Here is a 22182-nt window from a genome sequence, read left to right on the forward strand (position 1 = left end):
GTGGCACAATGACGTGTGCGCCCCCAGGGGCCTTTCCAGTGATGGCGGCGCCCCCAGGGGCTTTCCCAGAGACGGTGACACCCCCCAGGGGCCCCTGAAAGGGGCGCCAGTCACTCGGGGGCTCTCCCAAGGAAGGCAGCGCCCCCAGGAACCTTCCCAGTGACGGATGCGCTCCCAGGGGCACTCTCGGGGATGGCGGCGCCACCAGGGCCCTGTCATGGGTGCTGGATCCTCCAGGAGCTTTCCCAGGGACAGCTGCGCTCCCTGGCGCCCTTCCAGGGATGGCGGCGCTCCCAAAGGATCTCCCAGGGACAGTAGTTTTCCCAGGAGTTCTCTCAGGAACGGTGGCAACCCCAGGGGCCCTGTCAGGGGTGCCTGATATTCCAGGGACTGTCTTAGGGACAGCTGCCCTCCCAGGGTCCCTGCCCAGCCTTATATTGCTTTTGTTTTTATTTTTTGCTGTTATGTTGTCAAGTTTATGTCATTTATTCATGCCATTAATCTTGGGGGAGGGGGGGGGGATGTAGGATGTAAAGGAATTGGGTGCTTTGCCTAGGTCGTTGGCGGCAGTGAGTACCAGGCGTTACCAGCCTTGGCAGACAGTTGCTGTCTGGTTATCACGCAATAAAGAAGACTGCTGCTAGTTTTTCTCTGCTGCACCAAAACATCCAACATGTTTTAAAAGTTTAACAACATTATCAATATCTCCATCATTTAAAATTTTGTTGATGGATATATTGTTCAAGGAATTCTCTCTCATTTGAAGATTAAAAGACCTGCACGCACTCAACTAGGGTATGGTTAACTGTCAGGTCAGTGTGACAGGAGTTGCAGCAAAATAGTTGGTAGAGTTGGGAGAACAGTATAGGAAACAAAGAAAAATAGTCACAGTAGGTAGAGATATTTTGAGCCAGATGACATCATAAAGGGGAGATTCAAGATCCGTGAGTCGGGCTATAGGTGTACATGTATTGCAGTAGGCGCATACACCTCCCTTAGAACGGAAGTAGGTATAAAGGTTGTAGTTAGAGACTTGAGTAAGGTTTTAGTTGTGGTGTTGTCAATAGTAAGAGAGACAGTTGAGACCCTGCAATTGTGTGTAAATGAGGCAGAAAGATAGATCAGCAACCTGGGACTTGGTCACAATTTTTGTGATGCCATATAGCAGCAGGGTCTACCATTAGACAACACATTATGCTTCCAATATCTTCCCAGGTGGTAGTACCTCCCTGTTTGATAGCTGCCTACTACCTACTACCTACTGGACATAGAGTATTTATACCACAAAGTTGGTGATGCTGTTGATGGTTGATTTTTTAAGTCATATTCCTCCATCAAACCATTTGCAGACAACTTTCTCATGATCTTCCAAAACTGCTAGCTTGTCCTTCATGCTAAACTCCTTCCTGGCCCTCTTCTGACTTCCTTTTGAAGTTGTCTTGCCTTTGGAAGCCATGGTAATTAGACCACACAAGGGCTGTGGCAGTTTGACTGGCTTGTAAACAAAGCTGCTGGAGCTGGTGTTCGTTTGCCCCAGATGGCAAATCAATCACCATCCAGATTTTTTTCGGTTAATCCAGACGTTTTCAAGAAATTCCCTTAATATGGACTGGATTTTCCCCAACCAGTGCAGATTAAGAAGGTTTTACTGTTATGATGTTTGAATAAAGAACCTAATTAAAGTATAATAAGAGCCTAATAATAAATCAAAACCTTGATCCCACATTTTATGTCTAATATTACTTTGTTATTCAAAGATATAAATTTTCTTGACTTTTTTTATTTGGGTTCACTTCCACTTGCTATATCTCTTTAAGGACCCACGATGAAATTGACTGTGTCAGATTAAATTACAACAAGCAAAATAATCTAAGTAGTAGTAAAAGCCAGGAAACAACTAAAATCATGTGACTGCTATTTTCAGCATCATAATTGTTTTTTGATTAGAATATTAATTACAAGTTTTTTGAGAAATAACCTAGTACAGTATTCCTGCCATCACCACCAAGAAACTGAACTACATTTTACTATACAGTGAACCCTCACTTTACGCGGTCAATTGAACCCACAGAGGCCCGAGAGAAACGTGTAAAGTGAACAACATAACATATGGGATTAAATGAAATAGAGACCGGCTGACCCCGAAACTCCACTTTTTCCGACACAATACCTATGTTCTAGTAAAAATAACATCTTAATTTTTTGATGGTACATGCACACAATTAATATTTAAGAGAAATAGAGAAATACAGTCGCCAAGTTAATGTCCATTCAAATAATGGACTCAACTCCCTCCCCCTCTTCTCACACTCACTGGATCTTCCCTCTCTGAGAAATGTTTGGGGGAAAACCACTAGATTTTAAGGTATAGTAATAAATAATACCTCAAACTAAAGTTAGGATAATATAATTGACATTGCTAGATTCCTTGTAAGACCAGGAATATTTTGAATATAAATGTCATATATTTTGCACAAAAGATGACATATTTACTCAGAGTAAACAAAATACTTACATTAGATCTAAAATTTGTATGTCTAATGCAAAATCTATGATGTTTATATTCAAAATGATCATCAAATTGTAAGAATTCCAGCAATGTAAATTATATTCTGGCCAAGTAATTTGTATGAATTTTATGAGCTAAATAAAAAAATTATACTTCACCAGCGTATATGAGTAGATGCACCCGTAAAGTGGGAATTTGGGAATTCCGGTTCTGGCAGGGTACCGCGTAAATTAAATGTAGAAAACGTAGAAAACGTGTAAAGTGAAACCGCGTAAAGCGAGGGTTCACTGTACTGTACCATGGCTGATGGGAACTGTGACTAGGGAAGGAGATTTGTATAATCATTGATCAAATAATAAGTTCAGAGCATTTACAGAAAACCAACGAAAAATAGAAAATAATATGACATTGGGATGTAATAATCACAAAGTATAAAATGCTGATTGTGGTAATGGTGTTGTGTGACTTACCTTAAAAATGACCTGTTAATAAGAGGATGGATTCTATTTTAACATTGCACTTTTACCTGCAACTGGTCTAATACAATACAATACTGTATATAAATGTCTACTCACCTTATATAATTAAATCAGAGTTGTCAGTAGGTGATTCATCCACATTCAATGGGCAACAGATATAGCTAATGTCTCAATTTAGAATGAGGGTTCAAACATTCAAACATATTCATGGAGATTATATATAATTAGGGTACAAGAAAACAAGCACAGAAGCTGTACATTTAATGTAAGGTCTGTGCTATGGGTACATACAGCAAGGTCAGATTCACAACTTAGGGGTCCAGTCAAGATGATGCTCACCTCTCAACTCTATGACGTGGAGACCAATTCTCAAACCTTATATGACATTCAGTAAATATTTAACCAAAGAATAAACAGTTTTTAATTTATACAAAAAGGCTATAGAGAAACATGAAGCACATTCTGCATCCAAATTAACAATAATAACTGGTTGCTTCATTTCCTTCATTGCTATTCAAAGAATCACAACACTCCAATCTGTGTATTTCCCCAGTCATATCAGGTCAGACAATTCATGTCCTAATTTATTATATATGTCTTGATGCTAAGAAAGTCACCATTAATGAGTTTGGGGGTAAGCAGTATCTGACGCCGACACCTGTAAACTTATGCGAGAAATTTTGACTAGAAGCATTAACGGCATCTGTGATGGAGAGTAGTGACGCCCCATGGTGACAGTCAGAACTACAACAGCAGTTTTGACCCTTAGTGAAGACTAATAAGGTTTATGAGTCTCATAAATTAAGAAGATAAACCCTATTCCAGCGAGTCATAATGAGAAGAGCAAGAAAATTTTGGTGGGTAAAATTAAATGTCACTGAGGGCTGTGTCATTTGGATTTCAACTACAACAACTTAAGTCTCTATTTGATATGAAAGGTGGAGATGCTCTCTTGAAGCTACAGTAAAGGACGGGAACTAAATGTGATGCCTGGAGAGTAATTTTGAGTCTTCATTGGGATTTTAAAAAAGCTGACAGCCCTTTCACCTTAAGAGGAAACCAGGACTTATCAAATCACAGCTAATGTCTTGGATCAGCAATTTTGAAATTCTTGGCACTTAAGATTTACAGTCACAACTTTCATCATAATTTCAAGTAAAATTATCTGTGTTTAGAAGTAAACCTAAAAATCAATATTGCTGACCTGAACAGAATATAAAAATACTTATTACTGAAGACAAAATATTCATGATAACTTAAGTATAAAATTCTCCTTAATAGTTGATGGAATGTATTGTAAAAATACTAAAAGGAAACCTCAAAATAATACAAAAATAAGCTGTAATGAAATTCAAAGCCTAAAATCCTCACCATGGGACATAAACAGTAATGGTGAACTTTGCCAGAGACCGATCAGCCCAGTACAATGATTAGCCAACACTATACTAATTATAACAATATAAACAGCTTTACCATTCAAAACTATATGCTCAAACCATTGGCAGTTTTCAGGGGGGGGAACAACTTATGAATTCTTGTATCACTTCTTCAACACTAAATTTGTAATTTTCATCTTTGGTATTATTTTGAGAAAAATAAATGATGTAAGTCCTCTAAAAAAACTGAGATACTCAATGGCAGAATATTATATACTGTACTGGATAATTGGGATTTAATTTATAACTTATTTAAATATCGCACCATCGATTCCCTATATGATGCCTTATGAATGAGATCCGAGGACTACTACCTCAAGATTCCTAACGAATCGCGTATAGGCATTAGAATTAAGGCCGGGATGAAATGCCAAGTTTGACCGAAGTTCCTTCTTGTGATCACATACTGTATTATACATAATCCTAGAAAAAAATTTATATTTTTATGAGAAGGAAACGAGCCTTATCCATATGTTAGCAGAGGATGAATTCACCTCTGCATGTGTAACTCATCATCCTCAAATAACATAGGTTATTGATCAAGCATCCCCTGTTTCAACTATAGAATCCTAACCAATGGTACCTGAAATCAGCTGATGAGCAAAGATTTATATGTAATATAAATTATTATTGTTTTTAAATTTTAAATAATTTTATGTTTTCTTACGTTTGCCTCAAGCACCGTAAGAATTCTATTTTTTTACATTTTTACAAATATTTTTAATAAATTACAAATTTGTATCTAACCATAACTTATCAAACAATATTACACTTTAATTCCTTCACACGTTTTGTAAAGACATGCTTCAAAATAATTATATTTGATGTAGTAAAAACAAAAACAATGCCTGTCAGAACCAATGTGTCATTTCAGTTTTTATGTAAAGGAAATGTTCATTTGTAAATATTTACGATAACGTCTAATCAGTAAGCTTTCATAATACATATAACAAAGTTTGGCTCAAGGGCACACTCCTAAACACACTATGTTGGGTGTAGTAATGTTACAGATCAGGATGATGGCGAGGGGTCATCTGAACAATGACAACATTCAACAATCATGGAGATGTGTGAATCTCTGGTCTGACTTGGCATTCCCTGCAAACATCATAACTCTGGCTTGCCTTTCATTCTCACATTTTCAATAAAAGCTAAACATAGAAACTAAAGTGTACCTTATAGGTCATATTATAAACAATCTCACATTCTTAGCCTACTAGCAAGTGCTTCGTATAAGAAAAACCCACAGGAAATACTATACTGCGTAGCCTTGAGTAAAGTCCGGAAAGAGTTAAATAGCATCTATGACAACTAACAAAAATAGTATGAGTATTGCGATTAACATCTGGCTGAATTGACGACCTGTGGGTTTTCTCAATAGATTATACCTCAGATGTGCTGTTATCTATGATCTCACAATGAACGCAAGACCATCGATGTTGGCAGTAACTTGTATCATCAATATCTGCTTAAAATTGTCCTAACAGCTCATCCTTAGGAATTTAAAATACCCATGAAGACGCACCACAAAATAGATACTATTGCCGATAACTTAGTACTTGGATAAGGAGCAATCCATCTTCATGAATACCTCAATTGTAATAGAACATGGCTAAAGAATTTGGGCACCTAGACTTTGCTTGGAGGATCTTTATCTTTTGGTCCCCCCCAGAAGGAATCAAAACGGGTGCGAGCTTTATCAAGTGCATCAGTTACCGTCCTACCGGAAGACGGAGAGACGAGAGATGGAGGCTTTGACTCCTGAACTTCACCAACGCTCTGGGTCTGAGGATAATAAGGGGCATCGGGTGCCTCTAACACACGATACGGGGAACCTTTAGGCCTAGCGGGGGGGTCAATGGGTGCTTCAAGTACCCTGTATGGGGATGGTTTGATTGGGGTCTCTGGCTTGGTGGGAGACTGGTCAGGAAGATCCTTGATATCTGAAGGTGCTTCTGGTGCTTCTAATACACGGTAACCTCCACTCTTGGGCTGCTGAGGTTCCACTGGAGCTTCTAGTACCTTGTATGCACCTGATTTAGGAGAATTGGTTGTAGGTGCAGAGGGCTGGTCAAACATAAAAGAAGGATCATCAAGGCACCTTAGATTAGTGCCGGGGACATTGCGGACGCCAACGGGCTTCGATTCTGGAACACTCGCGTCCTTAACTTGCTCAGATGGAAGGGGCACTTCAGGCTTGGTAGGAGATGGTGTGCCTGAACTCTTGCCATTCATGCCATTGAGGGAGCCAAACATGGACATTGTCATAGAGTCAACCGCACCTGTAAGAACCACCACCCATGCAGTCAGATCTAGTGATTTGAATAGTGCAATCAGAAATGTGAAGAAGTGTTAGAGATACCAAATAACCCTCTAAAATATAATTTACCCAATACTGAGAAAAATCCTTAACCCTCTCGCTGCTGGATTACAAAATATTCGTCATCCGTTTCACTTAATGAAGGAGACCGCTCAAAGCAGCTAAAATCCCACACTCAGCACGTTAACTCAAGTGCACAAAGTTTTTTTTGGGGGCTTATGGCAAGTTATTCTTTGATTATTTTTTGCACATCCTGTAAGTAGGATGGTGTATGCATGTAATGGAGAAGAAAAAAAAAATGTGCATTTCCCCAAAATTAGAAGTTGAAAAATATTTTATAAAAATAACCGTACTTTTAATTACTTCTTGGCGTCTGAATATATTTCTTAGAAAAATAAAATGATTCAAGCAATTCATATAAAAATTCAGCCTCCTAGGCTTGCAGAAAGTGACTGAAAATGTTATTGGAAAAAACAAAAACACTTGTTTTGGTCTCTGCACCGAATTCCAGCATGGAAATTGTGTACAAACAGCTCAGATTGAGAGAAAAAAAGGCTGAGGTAAGTGTGCAAATGAGCATACAATGTGCCTTGAGTGAGGTCATGTGGCAAACTTGACAATGAGGTTGCTGGGGAGACAAAAATGAGTCTACCTTGATCTCCCAGCAAGGCTCTGTGACTTGCAAGGTGACAAAAAATTTGTGAAAACACCTGGAAATAACCATAACATATAGCTCACTGGATGACGAAACGGTTGGAAAATGCATGATGAAAATTTCATCATCAGGTAATTAGCGGATGGATATTTTCCCATACGGCGTGATAGCGAGAGGGCTAAGATTAAGTTGAAATGTGCATACTAATATAAATCTCCTACATGTAAAAGAGTGCTTGAGAAGCATATCATTTAATGAACTGAAGAATTTGAATGTTGAAAGTTCATGCTATTGACAGACTGTGAATTGTTTAACTTATCTATAGTTGTGCCATTTACAGAATGAAGAGTATGGGTCGTCTCAGCAGGGAAACTAGAATCACTACTCTCAGACACATTCTCTTCCAGGAAAAGATTGCTTCCATTGTTGTAACCACTATCAAAAGGGTTATTACTCTTGTTGAGCTCCCTATTGACTCCTTGAGTGCTGTAATCCTCAAGATCACTGTTGTTTTCCTGTGTAATGCTATAAGATTTTGTCTGATAATCAATGTCAATTGGGGAAGAAACCCCAAGATATTCACTTTTAATTCTAGTAATGGAAGTATCTGTTTGTGGTTGGGAATCCTCGTTAGGGAATGATTCAGCAGAGGTCTCAGATTTATTCTCTGTTTGTGAAAATTGTCTAAAGGAGGTTTGCTCTGTGGGGATAGGTTCATCAAAGAACTGAGAGGTATTTTCAAAAGAGGAAGACTTTATGACATTTACCTCATCAGTGTCATGAGAGCTGAACTGTGATGAGAAAGGAGTGTTATTTACCACATTCTGTTCACCTCTTTTATGATTATGATCAAAAGTAAAGGGGTTCCCATCAAATACTGGTGATGAAGAAATATCATCTGTATGACTCTGATTTTCAGCTGGGGTGTCCTGTAATCTGTTATACAGGTCTGGTTCAATTTCAAACATCATTGCATCAGAAATATGTTCAGAAGGGAAAACCTTTTTAGTTTTATCAGAGTGGGTTGCATATGTTGAACACTCATCACCCATATGAAAATTCAAATGGTGTTCAGATTCATTATTTCCATAGAAAGATTCAATATTGCTTTTGCCTTCCAATTGAGAGGTAAGAGTTTCTGTCTCACTGTTTGTTATGTCAGTACTAATGGGAAACTCTGTATGACTTTTAATTAGTTTTAATGATGCAGAGGATTCTGCTGGAATAGTATTTGAGATATTATCGAAAGGACCAGTGGAAGTGTTTAGTAAAACAGAATCCTGGGCTGATACATTCACATTATCATCAGGATTCTCAAATGGATTGTATTCCTTAAGTGCAGGTTCATTTCTAAGTTTAAATACTTCTTGTTGATTATCAATATTACTCCCAGCTGAAAAATGGTCAAACGTTCTCTCAGATGATGAACGCCTAGAAAATGATGGAGTATTCATATCAGTTGATAATGTAAAATGCTGATCATCAAATTTATGAGAGTCTGATTTAAATACTAAATCAATATCCCTTTCAATACCATCAAAGTTTTCTGGCAAATGACCTAGGGAATGATGCTCTCTTGTACTCTCCTCATCACTTTCAAGCATATGCTCTGCTAAATAGTTCTCAAAGTTAGACTCAAATTCCTTCCCATCATCATGTTGGTTTTCAAAATCAAACTGTTTACCCAAGTCTTGAATTTCAGCATGTGCCTCTAAGTCTTTCTGCTCATCCATACAGACCAAAGATTCAGTTTGTGTCTTATTTGTATTCTGAGGAAATGTTTCTACATGCACTTCCAATTTGTTGTCATATGTGTGAGGTTCTTCAGGGGGGTCCAATTCATCTGTATAAACTGAGAAATCTTGTAATTCCTCTTTATTTTCATACATACTATGCAATTCTGGCTGATTACTAATGATATTCTCAGGAGAAAGAGGTGTTTCTGTTTCCTCAAATTTGTTAATATCAATATCAAAAATATCATGTTTAACTTCAAAGGCCCGAGTCTTAGCAAGGTTGTCTGACTCAATCTCAAATTCACAAGACTCTTCAGGGCTATATGGTTTAGTTTCCAGTGCAAGAGACCTTGATGGACTGTCTGTTGTAAAATCAAGGGCATTTAATCTCAAAGGTGCATTGTCTGATTTAGTTTGAGAGTCCTTAAATTCAAAAATTCTATTTTCTTCATGAATAATGGCTGGGGAGTCTGGTTCTTCTATTCTAAGGTATTCATAATTAGGCCAATCTGTGGGACTTTCCCGATTGATGCTAATAAAGGGGGAATCTGCATCATCATTTTGCTGTTCTTCAGATAATGAAGTGAGAGCAAGGTTTTCTTTTGGTTCCTTCAGGGTAAATTCCGTGGTAATCTTTAGTAAAGATGCTGAATTGTCAAGAGAGGGTTCTACCTTTGTGTCATAGTCAACTGACTGTGGATGAACATCAACCTCATCCGTAGAACCACCACATTCATATGAAAATCCTGACTTAATATCTGAGTCTAAGATTCTTTCCTGGATTTCTACTTGCTCTACCACAGAAGATTTCAGGTCCTCAAAAGTCTCTTCAGCTACAACATCTGAGGTAACTTCTTGCTTCTCAAATATAGACTGTTCATTATTTTCTGGCTCTACTTCAAAGACAGACATGGGATGACTTACAGGTCCTGTCTCAAATTCTGAAGATACCATGGAGATTTCTTGATCTTTCTCAGCAATGGGAAACTTGGGGATACTTTCTTGTTTTCCATCAACTGTAAAGGAATCAAAAGAATGTGCTGCTTTAATTTCAAGTACACTCAGATCATCAGAATTTTCTATTTCTTGTTCCAATAACTGAGATTCAATTGCACTCTCTTGTTGGCCTTCAACAACTGGGTGAAAATCCAGTTCATGTGTCTCCCAATCAGACACAAATGAATCTGAAGTATTTTCTAGATTTTCATTCAAATCTGACAATTGACAACTCTGACTCACATTAGCTGTGGATGCCTCATACTTAATCATGTCAGGAGAAGATTCTTGGTAACTGTGCATATCATTTGGAAATAGTGGATTCACATTAATAGGCTCAGGCTCAGCATCGGATTTAATGACCATCGACTCCAGACTACTTTCAGGAGTAGATGCAACAGACACATTAGCTTTGATCTCAGCATTTGGTGACTTTATTTCTAACATGGCGGTTTCTAATGCACCACTCAACTCGAACTCAGGGGTGATGTCAATCACAGGATTTTCTAATTGATCTGTATTCAAGATCATATTTGTGTCAAAGGGTGTCATCAGCTCATTGGGGAAGTCAGATGGTGGATTCATTAAAACTGTTGATTCTGCAAGGTCTTCAAGCTGAGTATTTGGTAATGAAGATTCTAACAGATTTTCAGTTTTAAATTCATAAGAGTAGGACCCAAAATCTTCATTTTCATTAACACCTGTGAATGATTCTGCTGCTATCACATTTGAAGACTTCTGTATTACTACAATATCACTGTCATTATGTTCAGAACTGCTGTCTGCCACATCTTCAATTACATAACTTGGCTTGACCTCAGGAAGTGAACCAGGTTGATCTGAATCATTCTCAATTTCTTCTACATGCAACTCGCTCTGTGTAGGTGAATGTATTTCTTCAATGTCTGAATCCATTTCATTTACATGCAGAGAAAATGATAAATCAGTGTTTTCATTTTCTTGATGAGACATGTGGGGATGCTCAAACATTGAGGGGGACTCAGTAACTTCATGTGATGATGCATATGCCTGGACATTCTTTAGTTGGGATGATGGAGAATATATATCCTCATGAAATGGTGAATCCTTCTCCCCAAGTGAGGATAATGAATTATCATTGGAATCATTTTCTTGGATAGAACCTGGATAATTGAAAATGGAATCATTCTCATGAAGTGCAGGTGAATGATTACTATTGTGAAGAGAAAAGGGGGAATATACATTGTCTGAATATGATGGAGAATGAACATCCTCTGGAAGAGAAGATGGAATATGGATGTTTTCCTGTAAAGTAGGGGACTGGAGAATTCCATGCTGAGATGAGTGAGTCTCTCCAGGAAGAAATGGAAAGTGAGTCTCCTCAGGAAGAGATGGAGAGTAAGTCTTCTCAGGTAGAGATGGATAACTAATTTTATCATCAGACAGGAAGGGGTTAGCCTCATTCTGATAAAATGGGGAAGTGACATCAAGTTGATGAGATGGGGAATGGATATCTTCTTGTTGAGAAGAAGGGGAATGGACCTCTACATGTATAGGAGAATGAGAATGAGTACTCATGTGAAGGGGAAACTGAGACTGGACATCTCCATGAGATGATTGAGAAGAAAGATCCTCAAGTGATGCAGAATTGTCTTCTTCATATACGAATGGGAAATTGGTCTTGTTATGCACAGATGAGGCATGAACCTCTTCATGTACAGATGGGGAATGAAGCTCTTCATGTACAGATGGGGAATGAAGCTCTTCATGTACAGATGGGGAATGAACCTCTTCATGTACAAATGGGGAATGAAGCTCTTCATGTACAGATGGGGAATGAAGCTCTTCATGTACAGATGAGGAATGAACCTCTTCATGTACAGATGGGGAATGAACCTCTTCATGTACAGATGGGGAATGAAGCATGAAGTACATGTACAGATGAAGCTCTTCATGTACAGATGAGGAATGAACCTCTTCATGTACAGATGGGGAATGAACCTCTTCATGTACAGATGGGGAATGAACCTCTTCATGTACAATGGGGAATGAACCTCTTCATGTACAGATGGGGAATGAACCTCTTCATGTACAGATGGAATGAACCTCTTCATGAGATGGGGAATGCTCTTCATCTACAATGATGGGAATGAACCTCTTCATGTACAGATGGGGAATGAACCTCTTCATGTACAGATGGGGAATGAACCTCTTCATGTACCAATGGGGAATGAACCTCTTCATGTACAGATGGGGAATGAAGCTCTTCATCTACAGATGGGGAATGAACCTCTTCATGTACCAATGGGGAATGAACCTCTTCATGTACCAATGGGGAATGAACCTCTTCATGTACAGATTGAGAATGGATTTCTTCTAGTACAAATGGGAAATGGACTTCTTGATGCAGAGATGGAGAAAGTACATCTTCCTGCACAGCCAGAGAATGGATCTCATCATGTAGAGATGGGAAATGTGAATCCTCCTGTGGATATGGAAAATGGACACTACCAAGAGGAGATGGGGAATGCATATCCTTCTGTAACTGAGGTTCTTCATGGGGAGACCAAGTATGATCTACTTCATGAAGTGAAGGTGGAGAAAAAATATCCTCATGTACTGATGGGGGGTGAATGTCCTCCTGTAAAGAATGTGAAGAAGAAATATCATCTTGATGAGAGGAAAGAGAAATCATTTCGTGCAAAGACGATGGGGACTGTGCTTCATCAAGCTGAGAAGATGAGGAAAGTGCATCATCATGCAGAGAAGACTGGGAATGTACATCATCATGCAAAGAAGATGAAGAATACACATCTTCATGAAGAGAAGATGAGGATGAAACATCTATCTGAGAAGATGGAGAATTACTATCATGCAAAGATGGGGAATGAACACCATTGATTAGAGATGATGGGGAATGAATATCATCAAGCAGAGATGATGATGACTGCTCATCATCATTCAGAGAGGATGGTGAATGTACAGCAGAGTCATTTTCCTCAAAAGATTGAGATGAGTGAGCATCAGTATCATCTTCATGCACAGGTGACTGTAATTTTTCTTCAGAAACTTTTTTGTAGAAAGAGTCTGAAGGGACTGGGAAATAGTTCTCTAGTAAAATAGATTCATTAGGAATAGAGGACTCGGGTACAAATAGGGAAGTGGATCTATCATGGAAGTCATAGGTAGTGAGAACAGAGGAAGAGAGTGCATCAGAGGGGATGTCATTAGAGTCATTCCAAGAAAATATACCTGAAGGAGGGACTATGTCCATAGGAGAAGCTTGTGTGGGTGCAGGTGGGCTGGAAGGACCCTGCTGCTGCTGCTGCTGTTGTTGTAGGGGTTGTGACTGGAATAGCTTAGAATCAAAAGGTGGTTCTGATTTCTTGAGCTCAGCAGTTGGCTCTGGCTTTTTGGGCTCAGGAGCTTTCATTTCAGGTGCCTTTGTATCAGGTGCCATTGATAGAGTTGATTTAGGCTCTGGAACCAGAGATTCCTTTGGTTTTATCTCTGGCATCTTTGATTCAAAAGGTTTAGTCTCAGGAACCTTTGATTCAAAAGGTTTTATCTCCGGTACCTTTGATTCAAAAGGTTTTGTTTCTGGCACCTTTGATTCAAAAGGTTTTATCTCCGGTACCTTTGATTCAAAAGGTTTTGTTTCTGGCACCTTTGATTCAAAGGGTTTTATCTCTGGCACCTTTGACTCAAAAGGTTTTGCTTCTGGCACCTTTGATTCAAAAGGTTTTGTTTCTGGCACCTTTGATTCAAAAGGTTTTGTTTCTGGCAACTTTGATTCAAAAGGTTTTGCTTCTGGCACCTTTGATTCAAAGGGTTTTATCTCTGGCACCTTTGACTCAAAAGGTTTTGTCTCTGGCACCTTCGATTCAAAAGGTTTTGTTTCTGGCACCTTCGATTCTAGTGATTTTTTCTCTAATTCTTTTAAAGTAGTTGGTTTAGGCTCTTCCTTAACTTCTGCTAATTTTGTATCTTTCTTTATTTCATAAGGCTTAGTTTCAGAAGCTTTGGCATCTAACTTAGAACTAAACTTATCACCTTCTAAGGGCTTTCCCTCGGTGATCTTGGTATCAGGAGTATGAGTAGGGTCTGGTTTCTTTTCAACAGATTTATCATCAACCTTAGGATCTACAGTTGTGGCAGTGATAGGCTTAGGTTGCTCCTGAGAATGGGACTTGGCTTCAGAGGCAATGGAGGACACGGGTGTGCCAGCGAGGGATCCCTGGCTTATCTTGGTAGGTTCGGGTGTTTGGCGAGTGCGGGATTCCAACACGTGGCGGTATTCGGAGGAAGGAGTTCCACGTGCTGATTCACCTGGTAAAGAATTTCAAACATTAGTTATCAGTCTGAGAGAAATGTCCACTTTGTAAATTTTGGAATAATGTAAAGGTTCGTTAACTAATATTTAGGTTCTGTGGCTCTTGAAAAGACTGAGTATTTATTTACTTATTCTGTAATTACTTAAGCTGACAATTATTTGACACTACTAATTCATCAAGGATATGCTAGTCCACTCAGAGAACTAACAAATTGTAAGAAAAACTACTTATTTCTGCTAATGTTAACAATGAGAAGCAGATCATAATGCACAAACTAGACAATGACTGCCACAACAGACACCTGGAAGCAACTGAAAGCTCTTCAGCCAGGTCACATTCTCAAGAACACTGTACCAATTGTCTCTCATTCTGGCTCTTTGTAATGTCCTAACGACTGTACGCGTGAATATTGATTCTTAACCAGGCAACAGAATGTTCTACTCTCAAAGTAGAAATTCAGTAAATTTTATGACTACATCAGCTAAGAAATAATAAGGCAAGGAGCTTTTATGTATGCATGCCTTAATGGGTACATGGCTTTCAGATATATATATATATATATATATATATATATATATATATATATATATATATATATATATATATATATATATATATATATATATATATATATATATATATATATATATATATATATATATACAAACAATACTGTAGTGGTAAATTCTAAGTTTAGACAGTTTCTATATCATAAAAGACACCCACTCTTCATTTCACCTTAATTATCTCCATAATCAATCATTTTAAGACATCTGGTTGTTCAAATATTTTACCAACTCCCAGATGTGGAGGCTGACATCAGACACAGCACCACCAGGTGTGCCAGGATTTGTTTCTGTCAGGTAAAAATTATGATTTTTTCCTACTCTTGCAAGACTTTCTTAATACTGTACTGTACTGCACTGCACTGTACAGTTTTGTACTGTACTGTACTGTACTGTACAGTATTGTACTGTATACTGCAGGGTGACCAGAACCTTCAACAAACACACACTTCCCTTCATTCACTACCATTTGTTCTAACTCCTGTGACATATGTGATATGTTGAGTTGTAAAATTTATCACTCTCCTCTGAACTATGATACCCTGCATCATCAATGCCAAAAAACACAAGGAAAAAAGAATATTGTAAGAAAGTGACACCACTACATAACTGGTTTGTACAGTATGTAGTATCAGTCTCAAACTTTTACACGAGCAGCAATTACTTTCATTTTCACACTAAATACAACACATGTATGTTTGGTATATTTTTTTAACAAATATGTTTGAGACATTATTTGCCAAAACGGTGACATTGGTACGGGTTCGAGAAAATGGATTTGAGACGGACTATGGAGCTGTTCAAAAGACAAACATGCCAAGCTTCAGCAAAAGAAGAATATTTTTGGCATCAACAGTATGTGCTTAAAATGGTTTATTAGAAAGATAACACTATCATAAACAATAGTACAATCTGAAAATGAAGACCATAAATATAATAAATAATAATTATAATAGTAAGGGAAATATTCTGATGTAATTTCATTATATATATGTATATATATAACAAAAGTGTCGAACTAAAGTGCAGGGATTTTGCCGAAGTGCATTGTCAAAACTTGGGACCATACTATACAATAGACAAGTTGTGCTTTGTAAATTGGATTGAGTACAAGGGAATAAACAATGATGTCAAACACAAAGGAACCATTCGCAATGACTTTTCACAACTTTTGACTAACACAATCTTACAAGTTTTTGTCCTTTAATAGACAGAAATTAATGATTTTATATTAATTTTAGCTATAAAGGGTAAAAAACAAGCAGATAGAAGTAGTCTGAAAGAAAAGAAAGAGCACAGCGAATGTGAGCAATCCAACAGGACAGGGAACGGCTATTGGCACATCAACCATGCACTCTGGTATAGCTGACACTCCATCTAGTCTAGCTGTAGTAGGGGGCTGTTAGAAGCCTGATGGGACTCTTTGTTCTAAACTGCTATTTTGGAATCCTGACCTTAGTCCATATAAACAGCTGTTGTCTTTTCATCAAAATTAAATTTACATATATAAAGTCAATCCAACCTTATGCAGATAACCATTTTTTTCAGATCACGGCTAAAAATAACCGCAGACACAAAGACTATATGCGAGTGTAATACAGTACTGTACTGAAACTTTGAGTTATTTAATCAGACGTACTGTACTGGTCACTGAGCATTACTTATCACAAAAGCAAATAACATTTTTTATCAACACTATTCATCAATTTATACTTTTTCTTTTATAATTTTCCTCTTAAATGTTCTATCTCTTCTGAGGCAACCCTAATTCCTTTGGTACATTCTTATTTCTTGGTGTTGGGTACAGGTACAGTATCTGACTCCGCTTTTTAATAACCAAATCAATTTCTCAGCACAAGAAAGAAGTGATTTTTACCTCAGTGACAGCCGTGCTAACCATTTCTCAGTCCTAGCAAGAGGTGATTGTGCCAACTATATGATGATCAAACTAATCATTTCTAAGGATAACCAATCAGTAACCAACTCATTTATCTAATAACTAAACTACCCATTTTCCAGTACTAGTACTGTATAGTGACTGTTTCAGTTATTTGCCAAACCAAGAATTTCTCAAGACAAGAATGATATATAACTAGACTCTTCAGATGTTCCCTCGGATGCTAGTGAGCCTCTGACTCACAAAGATGGCTAAAAGTAAAAAATATTTCATGGCAACTGTCAACATGCCAATGGTTAAATCTAGGTGGAGGAAACATTTAATATAAAACATCCTTAGATTAATATATTTACATGAATCTTCATTCTTTTCAACTAGAATCTACTAAAGATAAAAAATAAGAACGTCAGTCACTAAGTCTCGAAAAAACTTTAACATTTTCTACTTATGATATACCCGAATTTTTTCTTCTCTCTTACAAGTGTTTTCCTGCATGATACAGCATGGGTGCAATCATGAGCATCACATACCCCTCACTCACTAGGTTGAATGAACAGCAGATCATATATTCATCCATTGCAATTGTGTGCATTGTGATTATTTTGAAATGAATGCTTATTTTTGTGGATAACACCAGTATTTCATCAATCATGAGTTATACTGAACGGATGAGCAAGGTAATCCAACAGGGGCAGTGTATCTGACTCAGAGAAATTTTAATATACTGTACTACTGTGTATGTTATAAATCTGCTAAAATACATTGACTACAACATATATTTAAATTACAGAAGATAATATTTTTTTTAGAGAGATAATGTGTCAAAAAACTTCGGTACAATATACTGTACACATCAGCACAGGATCAGGACATTTGTATTGACTAGGCTGCTGCAATAATTTTTTTTTAAATCTGCTGAATGAGTTAATCTACTAAAGAAATCCTACACCTGAAAAAATTATCATTCTCCCAAAAACAGGAAGACTAATAAATTTGAACACTGGTTTGTAATGTGAATATTCTTTGTAGCTGAAGAAATAAGAAGGCACCTAACAAAACAAAAAAATAAACTATCAATTTAACACAAAAGTCTCTACGTTAACTAGTTGTGTTCAATTACTAACTATTAGGAGACAAAAGCATGTTTCTGCAGTCACCACTGAGGATTTCCAGCACAATTGCTTGTGAATAGACAGATGAAAACAAAATACTGTATCCTACACCTCTATTTTGAAAGCAAGTTTCATATAAAACTGCACATATTATATAAAATTTATATACAATTTATAATGATGAACTAAGGGGGAGCCTTAGGGTCACTGATTTGCAGGGCACCTCAAGTCCACCCAGGTGTGTGTGTGTGTGTACATAACTTTACATTTACAGGTAGGAAGGTAATCCTCAAGGAGTAGTGATACTGCCTTTCCAGCTAATAGGATACAGGTACTTGGAAGTCCTACATATAATGCTTAGTTCCCACCCTGTAAAAGTGGGTTGACAACAGGAAAGGCATCCAGCTGTAAATCTTGCCTCAAATTTGCCTACTGGAACACCATACAATCAAGTAATCATGTCTATCCCATTCAATGTGGAAAATGGCCATAAAACACTGATGATGACGATTACACTCTACTCAGGCATGAATTCACTAACAAATAATATTCTAGTCTGATACTGTTGCGAGAAATGTTATCTCACAGAAGAAAGAGTTGCACGCCTTTCCCATTCTAGTTTAAGTTGGCTAAAATCAAGAGCAAACACATTTTCTGTCATTCAATCTCTACAACTACTTTAACAAATACTTTCCATTATGGTTCCCTCTACTAAACAAGGCCCCCAAATATTAATCTGATTTAATCTCGTCATTTCATACAACCCAACATCACTAACTAGCAGCACATCCAACCCTAACACCACTCAACACTATGTTTTCTGGTCAACCACACACTCTTGCTGATTCCCATATTTTCACTATTTTATTTTTTATGAAAGTTTGGAATAAGAAAAAGAGACAGTATTAGCCAAACTAATGAACTTAAAATAGAAAATGCAATAATATAAACAGAAGTGAAGCTATAGAAGTTTTAGCTTTTGTGGTGATTTGCAAAGAAGACTATTCCATGTTGATAAGGTGTGTGTGTGTGTGTGTGTGTGTGTGTGTGTGTGTGTGTGTGTGTGTGTGTGTGTGGCTGAGTGACAATGTAAATGTTTTGAAATTAAGGGCTTGATCACCATGGTTCCTCAATACATATATCAAATGGAATATACAAGCTGACACAATTGTTGTACATGGATAAAATTCATCATTGTCTTTGTTGAGTCAGGCAGAGGAAAATGCTAAAAGAAACTGGTATATTTGAGAGAGCTAAGTAACATGTAATAAGGACAAACTTGAAGGTGTATAAATTTAGATATGTGAGGTCTACTAAATGATGTATCACTGACTACAGGTAAACTGAGGCAAACAATAACAGTATAACAAAGCAATGAAAAGAAATGAGAGATACAATGTGAGCCATGAAAAATGAAAAGAAGTTAAGAATACAATGTGCAAGGAGTCAGCGTGAGATATGGGCATGTGTGAAAGTGGGTCCCATTGGTTTGACGGCTCACTGGAGGTATATACAGTACATTGAAGACTAAGCCTTTTATAGGTACACAAGGAATCAATGAGGCCAGTTCTGATTTGCAGGTGCCCCAGGAACAAACAAACAACCCTAAGGTCAGTGATATCTCCGTTAGCCAGAACAATTGGTGCAGAGCACTTCCGGAATTAGAGATTTCCGGGTAACGACAAGACTCTCTCAAAACCGATAAAATCCCTCATCCCTGGAATTTTCTGGGTAACGGAAAAATGTTCTCGGAAGTTCCAGAAATTGCCCATTACATCATCTCTTGAACCCGGAAAAATATCCCCCATCCCCGGAATTTTCCGGCTACCGGAAAAATTTTCTTGGAAGTTCTGGAAAATGTGTGTACTTTTCATCTCTCAAAACCGGAAAAAACTCCCCCATCCCTGGAAAATCCGGGTACAGTATCGGGAAAATTTTCTCAGAATTTATCGGAAAATGTGCCCCTTGGAAAATCATTCTGAAAGTCGGAATTTTCCGGAAAATCTCGGCTTTGGGAACAATTTTCCGAGAAAATTTCAATTCCGGCTATCGAAAAGTTATGGGTTTGGGGGATTCTGGTTAACGGAGATATTACTGTACTACATCCACTAAGTGGGTAAAATTTAACCCTTAAAGGGTGGTAGACACCACATGATATTTGGGAGGAAAATGCATAAAGGGCAGTAGACAGAAAACATGCAAAGTGTAATCCCAGTTCAACTTGTGATTTCTCCAAGAAATTATTATTTCTCGTATTTATTAAATATTAATTTATAGAAAAAAATCATCTTTCTAATGGTATGCAAAAAATTTAAATGTCTCAATTAGGACGTGTTTTACATGTATTTGAACAACATTATCGTACGCGATTTGCTCAGTTTTCTACATAGTGAAATATACCGCATCCTGGGTGGGCAGTGCATGAAAATATACAATACCCACCATTATGGGTTAATAATGATTTCAAAGAGTGCAGTTGACGGTGTGAGGAGACTTGCATACCCCACAAGAGATGGCCTGAGTTAAGACTTTGTAGATTATTTGGATCATACGAGAGCAGCGATAGAAAATCATGAATGGTGAATATAAGTACAGTACTGATGGATGAAGCTACAAGAGTAAAAGAAGACAGGAGACTTATTAATATATCAATATTAATATTATCTCAGTGTACAAAGTGAATAGTGATAAAATATTCAATCAATGCTGAAGTAAAAATTAACACCATTTCACAAAACATAAATTAGGCATAATTGGTTCCACTATCTTGTCAGATTATTACACTTTCTCAACTCTAATAACTGAGAATCAATTAAGTTTGATATGTATCTGGATAGTTTTGAAGAGGAAAAATGTTCAGGATACAATTGCTGTCTAATTTGAAAGTATAATTGAATTAAATATTCCTGTTATTGGCAGCATTCTTACTTAATCTTGTAAGCTGCTTCCAGCTATGGTGACGGGTGGACAGAATCAAATGCAAAACAAATTTTCCCTCATTTGCTGTTGTTCATCCATTACCCTTGCCTGTCTGTGTTCCCAAAATAACTCAAAACTGTTTGTGGATTAGCTCCAAACTTGGTAAGTTTGATGGACACAGACAAAGACCACATGATAATTGTGCCAAAATCGACTAAGTGTTGACATCTTAACAGTTTGCACAGTGATATAAGACACTACATTATTTAATTGTAACAGTGACACTAGTTCCACGTTTTCCCCAGCCATGGTAATGGTTCATGGGCAACGTTTGCATCCACTCAGATAATATTTCAATACAGTATACCAGTTGTGTTTTACTATGGCCTTCCTCTTTTGGTGTATCCATCAATTCATACAACTCGCATCACACATCAGCAGCATGTCCATCCCCATAAACCAGTGGTTCCCAATCAATGGTCTGCCGCGGACTGGTGCTGGTCCATGGTTTAAGGTTTACTGGCCTGTTGGATTTTTTATGATCATTTATTTTACTTTTACTTTTTTTTTTAATTTTTACTTTTATCCCCTTCGCCACAGATCGGCTCGTCAGCCGCCTGGGTGGTCGGTCATGTCACTGTTACACACTGTTGGCAAGTACTGGGCATGCAATGGCTCCTGAATGTATCGGAACCTGCTCCAGTGTTGGTCAAGTCTGGTCTTGAAAGAGATTACACTCGGTGCTGTCACAACACTCTCTGGCAGGTTGTTCCAAGAGTTCACAACTCTCACTCTAAAAAAGTTTACCCTCGCAGTTTTCTAAATTTATGGGGTGGGCATCTGCCAGCTCCAGGTATGGACTTTGCTTATAATTTTTAAGTAAAATATAATTCTTTTAAACTTTGTTCTCATTAACACTACTACAGTTCTCAATTAATTGAAGAAAAAAATATATACGTATATATACAGTATATATATACAGTATATTTAATCTGCGGCAACGGTCAGCTGACCCCTGGGCGGCCTTTAGTAAATCGGCCAAAAGTTAGAATGTATTTCATTCTGCTCTGTTGTTTCCCAAGTTATTACTTTTATTAGATTACAATCGCCTATCATGGTGTATAAAGACTATAAGAACACAGGAATAGTAATACAGTATCCCTGATATCTGGAATCTTCAATCCCTGGACCTTTCCAATACCCAAAAAAATTAAATAAAATAAAGATTCTGAGAAATTACAAAA

At 37.6% G+C, this 22182-nt stretch overlaps 2 protein-coding genes across 18 annotated transcripts in view; both read right to left on the reverse strand.

Moving 5' to 3' along the window:
* Positions 1-3236: 3236 nt before the first annotated feature.
* Positions 3237-22182, reverse strand: part of LOC121858501 (titin-like) — a 152402-nt gene continuing 133456 nt past the window's right edge. For all 16 annotated transcript variants that reach the window (XM_042354937.1, XM_042354939.1, XM_042354947.1 and 13 more), the window contains 2 exons: positions 13363-14439; positions 3237-6706 (listed from right to left, as the gene is read on the reverse strand). In XM_042354937.1, coding sequence (XP_042210871.1) covers positions 6054-6706; positions 13363-14439 — 1730 coding nt within the window. In that variant the 3' untranslated portion in view covers positions 3237-6053. The remainder of the gene's footprint in view (positions 6707-13362; positions 14440-22182) is intronic.
* Positions 6955-13356, reverse strand: LOC121858500. 2 transcript variants are annotated; one of them, XM_042354935.1, is made up of 3 exons: positions 12266-13356; positions 12085-12191; positions 6955-11871 (listed from the first exon to the last, which is right to left on the reverse strand). In XM_042354935.1, exon 3 carries the CDS (start codon positions 11686-11688, stop codon positions 7651-7653), a length of 4038 nt encoding a protein of 1345 aa, XP_042210869.1. In that variant the 5' UTR covers positions 11689-11871; positions 12085-12191; positions 12266-13356; the 3' UTR covers positions 6955-7650. The 2 variants fall into 2 exon arrangements, with proteins under 2 accessions (XP_042210869.1, XP_042210868.1); XM_042354934.1 differs by having other exon boundaries at positions 6955-12006.

The sequence above is a fragment of the Homarus americanus genome, unplaced genomic scaffold (assembly GCF_018991925.1).
Source record: "Homarus americanus isolate GMGI-L3 unplaced genomic scaffold, GMGI_Hamer_2.0 scaffold5461, whole genome shotgun sequence".
Taxonomy (NCBI): domain Eukaryota; kingdom Metazoa; phylum Arthropoda; class Malacostraca; order Decapoda; family Nephropidae; genus Homarus; species Homarus americanus.